Source organism: Manacus vitellinus, unplaced genomic scaffold (genome assembly GCF_001715985.3).
Source record: "Manacus vitellinus isolate BGI_N305 unplaced genomic scaffold, ASM171598v3 scaffold_24_pilon, whole genome shotgun sequence".
Taxonomy (NCBI): Eukaryota; Metazoa; Chordata; class Aves; order Passeriformes; family Pipridae; genus Manacus; species Manacus vitellinus.
The window spans coordinates 9,350,494-9,359,771 of record NW_021939798.1 but is presented as its reverse complement, the minus strand read 5'-3'; the positions used below and the strand labels follow the sequence as shown (position 1 = coordinate 9,359,771).

Sequence of the window (9,278 nt, the reverse complement as noted above, 5' to 3'; positions counted from 1 at the left end):
TGCTATTGTAGCCATTAAAAAGTATAACAACAAAACAGGGAAAATTAGTGACTTGCACCAAACAGACAAGATTTAGGTACTTACTCATTAATTGATTGCTCTGTCAGTTCAGAATTAATTAATAAAGTCTAACTATAGCACCAAATCACAAGAAATAGCATTATTCTTAAGCATAAACATCCAGAATTTTGTTCAAACAGTATCTTAACTTTACAATAAGTTACCTCACTGTAAACTCCTAGGATTTTATTATTTACAGTAAATCCTCTCAATCACAGCCTTAAAACCAGTCCTGTAATGAAATAACCACAGAATTATGTGTTAGACAGGTAAAGGTACACGTGGAAAAAAAGAAATCACAAGACTATTGTTATACAGGCAATACAGTTTTATTATGTTCTTTCACCAATTGTAGCAAAAACATTTAACAACTGAATGAATAATCAAGGGAACTTAATTGTCAACGGGAATTTCAGAATTATGTTCTAAATTTTAGACCAGGAAGGCTTGACAGGGAGAAAACAAACCATATACACACTTGTAATAATAGTCTCTATTATGAAGATTTAATGCCTTCTTTAAAAGCACTGAGATTATTGAGGCACCTTACTGCAGGTTATGGATCATCTCTTCTTTGGCAATGAGATGTGTGGTTTTGTTAACTAGGGCCATGAGGGAGTTGAGCTTGTGAGACCAGTCATTGAGAATATTGTTGGGGTCCTTAGGCCTCTGGAAATTGATAATTCCTGCCAGCCTGTCTACTTTAGCAAAGATGGTCTTATTAACTACTAGGTTAGACAGGAACTCCTCCGATTCCTGGAAAGACAAACAGCACTGAGTCAAATTAATAGCATCAGAATTCCTCCCAGACAGCACGAAAGCACCAGAAACAAGATTTCTGTTATACCTAACAGAAATATAGTTGTAACAATATTGCACTTTAAAAACCTTTTTTTTTTTCCATTTGACCTATATCTGATTATCTCCCATGAAATGAAAAATTAAAAATTTAATACAGACTTCTACACTTTGGAGTACTTGGCTACACAGATATGAAAGTGAGCCACGTGACAAGCAAGGGAGAGGAAAGTCTCTGTGAACTACTGACCACTGGAAAAAAAAAGGGTTATTATGAGTTTGTGGAAAAGCAGATTCAATGAAAAGGCAGCAGGGCAAAGCTTTTTATTTGCAGTCAAAATACCAAAATGTGTCATTCTCTTTAAAAAGCTCTTGCAAGCACAAAGGGGGATGGTAGGGAGACCACTCCACCCTGTGTTCCCAAAGTACCTCCACCTCTGACCAGGGACATTTAAAGGTGAGGAACCTTTCTGTGTCTTCAGTTGGTTTTAATCACCAATTGACAAGAACTTTTTAACACTGAAACACAAGAAACTCCAGCATTTAAACAAGACCTTGAATATATAAACGAGTTTTTAAGAGCAGCTTTTGCCTTATGGGCACTGGCATCACGAAACTGAGCTCTGCCTGGAGTAAAGAACACTTTTCTACCTCCCATAAAGGTACAAAATCAAATCAACAAGAATATTGCTCTGCTGAATACTCACATTTTTGCCACAAACACAGCCACACACACACTTCTACACCCCTTAGGAAAGAAGGAGAAGCGAAGCAACACTTACATCAACGGACAGATCCAAGAGCTGTGCCATTCTCTTCATTGTAATTCTGGTATAATATTTAGCCATTATTCTAATATTCTGGAATAAAAGTGTTCAGAGTAGAGGGTTATGTGCAAAAAATAATTGAAGCAGGCTGCAAAATATAAAAGTCCATGTTAAAAGCAGATTAGGAACTGTAGTGCTCTAACTGCAGTCCAGCATGGGGTGTGTGAGGGAGTTGTGAACAAACAGCTCTTTTGTAATAAAAGGTATGAAAATCCCTATGTGGCAAATTCTTAAGAAAAGAAATCAACCAATTATGAATTTAATACAAAGCAAGACTTTAAAGTTTCTGTTCTATTGAAATGTGAATGCTATATGAGTGCAATATGCTCTTTTTTCTGGCAACTGTGCCAGAAAGATATACAAGCAAATAAAGTGTTGAACCCTAACACAAAGAAAAGGCACCTTATCTGCTGCTTCACTCCCTACTTTTTTGATTTTCTTTGTTATTAAAATACAGGAAGCAAAAAGCAGTTTTAGCCAAGGCACTGAGTACACAGCTACAGTCAGACTTACATGTTCCACAACTCTGTTCTTTAAATCTTTCCATCTCTTTTCACCTTCCTCTGTACACCCAAAAACATCTGTTGCAGGACTGTCAAGGGATCCTTCTCTCAACTCTTTCCCATATTCTTCAACTAGGGCACTCCACCGCATCAGCTCCATGGTGGTAAACAGTTTTAGGAGGTCTCTAAAGGGTTTAGTAAAGTTGGATTACAATCCTGTATTAATAAGGCTTAGTTCATCCTTATAACAGATCAAAGGCATGATTTGAAATGTTTTATTTTTATTAACATTAATATTCATTGTTCTTGAATATACTTTGATACTTCATGCTGTCAGGAGACAGCTCAAATCAGACTGTATTTCTAATGAAAAAAAAAAATCTTTCTCTTATAAAGAGATATCTATGTTCATGTACAAGTTGCACAATCATGACATTTTTACAGTATTTTTCAGGCACCCTTAAATTCTGAGTTGCTTAAAGAGATTTCACTTGCACTGTTGGAGAGAGACATTTTTCTTTAATCTAAGAATTGTTTATTAGAAACACTTACTTATACTTGGGGATTTCTTCTAGCTTTTTGTCACTACTAATTCTGTGCACCAGATCAGATTGTTCATTGTCATAAGGTGAAAGAATAACATAAAGAACAACACTCTTCAGTGCCTGTTTAAGAGAAAAAAGTGGGTTTTGCCCATTAAGTTAAGAGCAAAGTGATGCCATCTGCAGAAACAAACCCTCACTCACAGTGATGCATTTTAATTGATACAGGTCAACTAAAATACTAGTATTTAATATATGAAAAAAACTCCTTTTCAAACATGTGATATCTGTACTGCACACACAACTGTACCATTCAGACCACACTAGCACAGCTATATATAATCTCTGCACTTATATAAAACACACAAGACATTCTGGAGATTTCAAAGACAATATAATGAAGATGCTGGTCATAAATATTCTTTTGAAATCAACTTTATCATATCTGTTTTCAACTAGCCAATTTGTTAGTACAGCCATTAAAGAAAACCAAACTCAGAACAGACTGGTGAGCTATTTCATCTGCTGCACATTGATCTGGTAAGAAATGAGGATTTGCCACATGGAAATACAGATATTTGGTATGTGAAGTTTTTTACCTGTTGCCACTTTTCACTTTCAGCCTGGATACAGGGAGTGTCATAAATGGCTCTGTAGTGCTTGCAGATGGAGAGGTAGGAGCCTTCATGTTGATCCAGCTGGATCATTAGGTTGTAGTATTTCAACTTTAGTTTCTGAAACAGTATCAAAGAGTCAAATTAATACACATAAAGGAAATTCAACTGGATCTCAGAAATACACTTGGTCCTGAAGAGAGGTAAGTCAGATAAAAATTGGAGTTGGGGAGGGAGTGACTTACTTCTGTGTTTTCTTCTTGGAAAAACTTTGTATTAATTTTTTTGCTGATAATTTGAGTCCGAATATAGTCTTTTACAGCTAGACAGAGTCTCATCTGCTCCAAGATAAATTCTACACGTTCTTTCTTTTCCATTGAACCATAGGTTTCCACCTGAAATGAAAATGTAACTATTTAACACTCAAAGTCAAATCAAGTCTTAGCTGTGCCAGAAGGGTGGGAGTTGTTTGGAGGGGGGACACACCAAAAGAAAACAACACAAAAAAGCTATTACAGAGCAGGTGAAAATGGAGTAAATGTTATTCCATTTTAATTATGGGCCCCATTTATACCAAAGAATCCACTAAGGCTAAACTCAATGCACTAGCTAGAGAACTGAACTCTACTTTCCAAGTAGAAAATACTCTATGGAACCCAACCCATGAGAGTAACAAAAGCAGTTACAGCTGAATTACACCTTCACCAATAACAGTTCATCTCATTCCAGGTATTTCTGCAGACGTACCTGATGCAGTTTCTAAACACTCAGAACAGTCAGAATTAATTGCTGCTGCTGATGCAATTTTGAGTTCCAAGGTGTTACCTGCAGTTCTTGCAGAATGGAGGCAGCTTCTTTCACTTCCCCGTTCTGCTCCTTTATTGTTGCCAGAGTCTTTGTCAGGCGAGCGCGTTCAATCTCCACGTAGATCTGACATCATAAATAAAGTTTAAACTTTACTGGAATCCTCTAAAGCAGAGTGCAAACTCTAAGCCTGCAGCCCCACCAAGAAATGTATTTGATGTGTCACACAACCAATTCATTTGTTGTGTATCCATACTCCACACTGGCACTATCCACAATACACACTGGAAAAATACTATGGACAGTTGATATTTGGACCAAATACTGTTAAGGAGCTACACCTTTAAAGAAGGTGAACATTTTTATTCTACCTTTCAGACATTCAGCCTTAAAACAAACTCTTACTTTTCCTTCTGTCACCATTCGCAACGTGTCGATTAAGCGCAGTTTGACCGGCAAGTCTGTGATTTCTTCGACGTAAGTGCAGCACTGCTGGACCATTTTAGCAACTGCCTGGTATGAAAAGAGAAAGGAAAAACACACTGTGGTTTTAGATTTCCCAAACTGTAACACTCAGGTAAGTAATAATGTCATTTCAAACTGAGGAGACTCATTTCAACAAAAAGCACCCAAGATCCATCTCCTGCCTTCGGTTCATAAAGAGCTGTTAAATGACACCAGTGACTGATGCTACAGGTCAAATGTGATGCTGTTCTGTCATCTCCTTCATCTCAGTTTTTCCAATGATATTCAAAATAATCCACTGCATTCAGTTCTCTCCTGAAAAGCAGTTCCTCCTCCTCTGCCAAATCCACACAACTCTCACATGCACTGGCAGAACTTCTCTGTTTGCCCTAAGACCTGCATGGCTGAGGAGAGATGTATCTTCTCTTAACTGTGTACACTCCCCCTTCTCCTTAGGGCACCTGCACATTCCTCAGGAAGGGAAGGAAGAGGGGTGATTATTTCCCACTGATGCTTTTATATACACTCCTAATGTTTCTGCACATTGATAAGTAACCTTTTTCTTCCTAAAACAATGTCATTAAAATTGCCTGTTGCTGATTAAGTCAGTCTAAACACAGAGTGCAATAAACTTTGCACTTTCCTAAATGCAAGTGCTTTCAGCCATCCTGACAGCTGATTTCTCACACAGGACTGAATGCCAAAGTATGACAGTTTCAAAAGGAAGCATGTGAAGCACACACCTTATCTGATCACAACAAACTGCAGTAATTCTGTTTAATGTACATCTGAACATTAAAAAATATGAATGTAGAAGAGTATAAAGATGAATCATCATCTTTACCCACAAAGTCCCTACACACAGGAGGAATCAGATACATAATACAGCTCCAAAAGGAGTTTTATTCCTTGTTTCAAAGGATTAAACTCACCTGTTTTAACTGACTTCTCCTCTTTGATAGAAGAATAATATTTTCATTAAGAGCATCCCAGTCTTTTGCTTCATAACACATTTTCACTATGGCAACCAGGATGCGGGATGTGGAGACCATGTCAGACGCCTGGAACAAAGCAAGAGCACGTCAGAGGTGGGGTGGACCTGCAGCCCCTCCAGCACCTGCACTTCTGCTACACAAAGGCAATAATTACTGTGTCTGGCCTCAGTGATTTGCTTTCTAAAGAAATGCAAGACTGAGACTCCAAGTCCCCTCCTGACTTTAACACAGGAACAAGGGCTGTGTGGACATCCCAGAGTCACCACGTCCTACTCACCGTCCGTGTTTGCTTTTCCAAGGAGAGAAGGTTTTCAATGACTTCTTGCAATCTTCCTTCCTAATAAGACAGGCAAAGAGTCAACTCCATGAATGAAGAACATAATTCAGTTTAAACTGAGAGCAGCTCTAATTCTCATCTAAGTAAAAACAACAGACCAGCCTGTACATTCATTTTTCATTTATCAGGAAACACACATAGCACCAACTTTAAATCCAGGGTTCTACACAAAGAATAAACTGGAAAGGTACAGTTTCATTTTTGCACAACACATGCTCTAAGTTGTCTGCCTTGAGAGAGAAACCTGGCAGGTTCCAGACAGGTTTGGTGAGCTCACATTCACTGTGCTGCGTGGAAGACTCATTTCTTCCCTGGCCAAAACAGAGCTTTAAGTGAGAACAGAAATGCAATTAAACATCTCAACCAAAAAAATTGTTCTACTATTACTTTCATCCACATCCATCATATATTAATTACAGAGTATTACACAAAGCATAAACTACATGGAATTACAGTAGTCCTGCCTTTTTGGCGTGGGGTTGAGAACTATATATGCCTTTGCTTAGGGGAGTTAAAGATATCAGAGTGTACTTTTAGTCCTAAATTGTAATTCCTAGAGAACATCTTGCAAAAATTTTAGTATGCCTCACTTTGTATCAGCCCATGGCAATGGTGGGGCTGCAAAAAACTCAAAAAGTTTAGAAGTAGAAAATGAGTAAAAAACCACAGAATATTAGATTTGTTTCTAAAATGTAGCTACTGAAATCTTTTTACACACAATGTTTGTGAGGGATGTGCTCTTACTGCCACGGAATTTACCTGTTGTGCAGGATGAAACATGGTCATGGCATCCATTCCTACACAGAGCTGTGCCTGTGGCATAAAACCCCTGTGCCTGCTCTCCACACAATGGTCTCAGGACAGTCTAAGCCTTAAGATAAGTACAACTGCTGCACAGGACAGCAGCTTTCACAAGATGCAGGGATGGAGTGCAGCATTTGCAACACATAAAGAGTCAGATCCATCCTACTGGGACAACAAACCAGGGAAGCTGTGGCTGCCCCATCCCTGGAAGTGTCCAAGGCCAGGCTGGATTGAGCTCTGAGCAACCTGGTCTAGTGGAAGGTGTCCCTGCTCCCGGCAGGGGGTGGAACGGGATGGTCTTGAAGGTCCCTTCTAACCCAATCCATTCTGATTCTGTGACTCCGTCTGTTCTGAGGTCTCAGATGCACAGGAATCTCCAAGCTACAGAACAAGTCCTTTATAAAAAAGCCCTTAAGACACACCGTGTGCACGATCACCGCTAGGACCCCACCGGTAACACCCTGCGGTCACAGGCGGGGGCACAGACACGGCTGCTGAGCCGAGCGAGGCACCCCAGAGCCTGCCCTGGCCCTGCCCCTGCATTCCAGCCTTTCAGGGCTCGCACATCCCCGAGTTTAGGGATGCCAGGCGCTGCCTGGCCAGCCTGACCCGGGACCAGTCACAGGAAGGCAGCGGTGGCGCAGGATGAGCAACCAAGCCCGCGTGTGCCCGGGCAGGGGCAGAGGGAAGGGCTGCACCCCTTGCGAGGGACTCAGGCCCTCCCCTCACCCGACAGCTCCTCCCGCCTGAGAATCACAGAATATCCCGAGTTGGAAGGGACCCAAAGGACCATCGAAGTCCAACTTCTGGCCGTGCACAGGTCACCCCAACAAGCCCACTCTGTGCCTCACAGCGTTGTCCAAACATTCCCTGAGCCCTGGCAGCCTTGGGGCCGTGACCACTGCCCTGGGGAGCCTGTTCAGTGCCCCACCACCCTCTGCTCGGGCATCAACTTCCCACAGAGCCCTGAAACAGCGGAGCCGTCCCTCTCCTCCCCTTCCCCAGCCCGGCACGGAGGTCCCTCTCTGGGCCCCCTCAGCACCGCTCCGCGGGGGCAGGACGCGGCCGCAGCTCTGCCCCGCGCGGCCTATGCGCGCCATGACTCAGCCCGGTCCGCCGCGCCGGGCATCGCCTCCCGCCTCACCTGCGCCAGCCGCTCGCACTCGGGCAGGCGCTGGTCCACGGTGGCGCTGTAATCCACCTCCATCTTGACGATGCGGCCGTCGGCCCGCTCCGGCCCCCTCCGCCATGCCGCGCTCCGCCGCCTCAGCGCCCACCGGAAACCGGCGGGCCCGCCGCAGGCGCGGCCAGGGGGCAGCCCCAACAAGGGCCCGCGCTCGCGCCAGGCAGGCGCTGCCGCAGGACCACCCCCGGTGCGCGCCAGGACCCGCGGAGGAGGAGCCACAGCTGAGGGGGGAGGAGCCACAGCTGAGGGAACCGCCCCTCACGAGCCTGGGGGGGATCGGAGACCCCCTGAGGGGACCTGAGAACCCCTGAGGGAATCCGAGACCTCCCGAGCCCCTGAGGGGATCGGAGACCCCCCAACCCTCTGAGGGGACACGGATCGCCACCCACCTCTGAGGGGATCTGAGATCCACCCGAGCCGATCTAAAACCCCCTACCCTCTGAGGGAATCTGCCCCTATAAGCACTCGCCTCTGAGGGGATCTGAAACCCCCCGCACCCGTCTGTGCGATGTTGAAGCCATGCCTGTGCAGGTAGGTTGCCATCAGCTCCCAACGCACTGCCACACACTACAGAAGTTTCATTCCCCAAAGAAATTCAGAAAAACTCCCTCTTGTTTGCAAGCAAACAACTCAGAAAGAAACACTGAGCAGTGAATGCCCTGAATCAGAACCACAGAATGGTTTGGGTTGGAAGGGACCTTAAAATCATCTTGTTCCGACCCCCTACCATGGGAATCTTTGGATGTTATTTAAGATTCCCAGAAAGAATAAGTTACCACAAAATTACATTTTGCATTGTGCTACTTTGAGACTATACTGCACATGGACCAATACAATGTGCCAAAGGGGTGTTTGACATAACTGTTTTAAGTCTTTAGTTGACAGAATTAAGACTGAGTTCCTACATCTGCTGAACTGTTGTAAATTCAGAGTAATTCAATTAAATGGATTCAGAGCTCTAATATTGTATTTTGCAACTGTGTCTGATGCATGCCTTCCAATTAGCACAGCACAGACCGTGGGCCGTGAATCACTTTCTGTTTGAACTCAAACTTGATTTTAAAAGTCCCCTAACACAATTTATCCATTATCTTTAATCATTGTTAGCTGATTTTAATTGACCTAAGTACTGAAAATACATGCACGTGTCACTCGGAGTGTATCAGTTGTTCTTTCTTAACTGGCCATTTACAGATTTTTACAGAGCTTTTGATTTTTAAAATCTCATTCCTTTAGCTCACTGTAATATTAGTATAATTTTACAGCTCATGGATTGTGAGCGATGGCTTCCAGGGAAGTTGAAAGTCACACACTAATCTAATTGAGCATAGTCCCATGCACTG

General features: G+C 42.9%; 1 protein-coding gene across 2 annotated transcripts; it reads right to left on the bottom strand.

Moving 5' to 3' along the window:
- Nucleotides 1-370: 370 nt before the first annotated feature.
- On the bottom strand, nt 371-8,027 carry PSMD12 (proteasome 26S subunit, non-ATPase 12). Of its 2 annotated transcripts, none has more exons than XR_001920719.2 (11): nt 7,894-8,027; nt 5,886-5,945; nt 5,546-5,674; nt 4,554-4,661; nt 4,170-4,274; nt 3,590-3,739; nt 3,330-3,464; nt 2,741-2,853; nt 2,199-2,373; nt 1,641-1,773; nt 371-816 (listed from the first exon to the last, which is right to left on the bottom strand). XR_001920719.2 is itself a non-coding variant. In XM_018073110.2 (11 exons), the coding sequence occupies exons 1-11, from the start codon at nt 7,954-7,956 to the stop codon at nt 607-609; spliced, it is 1,326 nt and encodes a 441-aa protein (XP_017928599.2). In that variant the 5' UTR covers nt 7,957-8,027; the 3' UTR covers nt 371-606. The 2 variants fall into 2 exon arrangements, 1 of the variants encoding a protein (XP_017928599.2); XM_018073110.2 differs by having other exon boundaries at nt 1,641-1,718.
- Between the last annotated feature and the right edge of the window lie 1,251 nt (nt 8,028-9,278).

Excerpts from the sequence above, each read along its gene's own strand:
- PSMD12 (XM_018073110.2), bottom strand. The coding sequence starts at position 7,956 with ATGGAGGTGGATTACAGCGCCACCGTGGACCAGCGCCTGCCCGAGTGC. Across the intron at positions 2,854-3,329 it reads AAAGTGAAAAGTGGCAACAG|GCACTGAAGAGTGTTGTTCT; the intron begins GTAAAAAACTTC and ends TCTCTTAAACAG. Across the intron at positions 2,374-2,740 it reads GAAGAAATCCCCAAGTATAA|AGACCTCCTAAAACTGTTTA; the intron begins GTAAGTGTTTCT and ends TAAACCCTTTAG.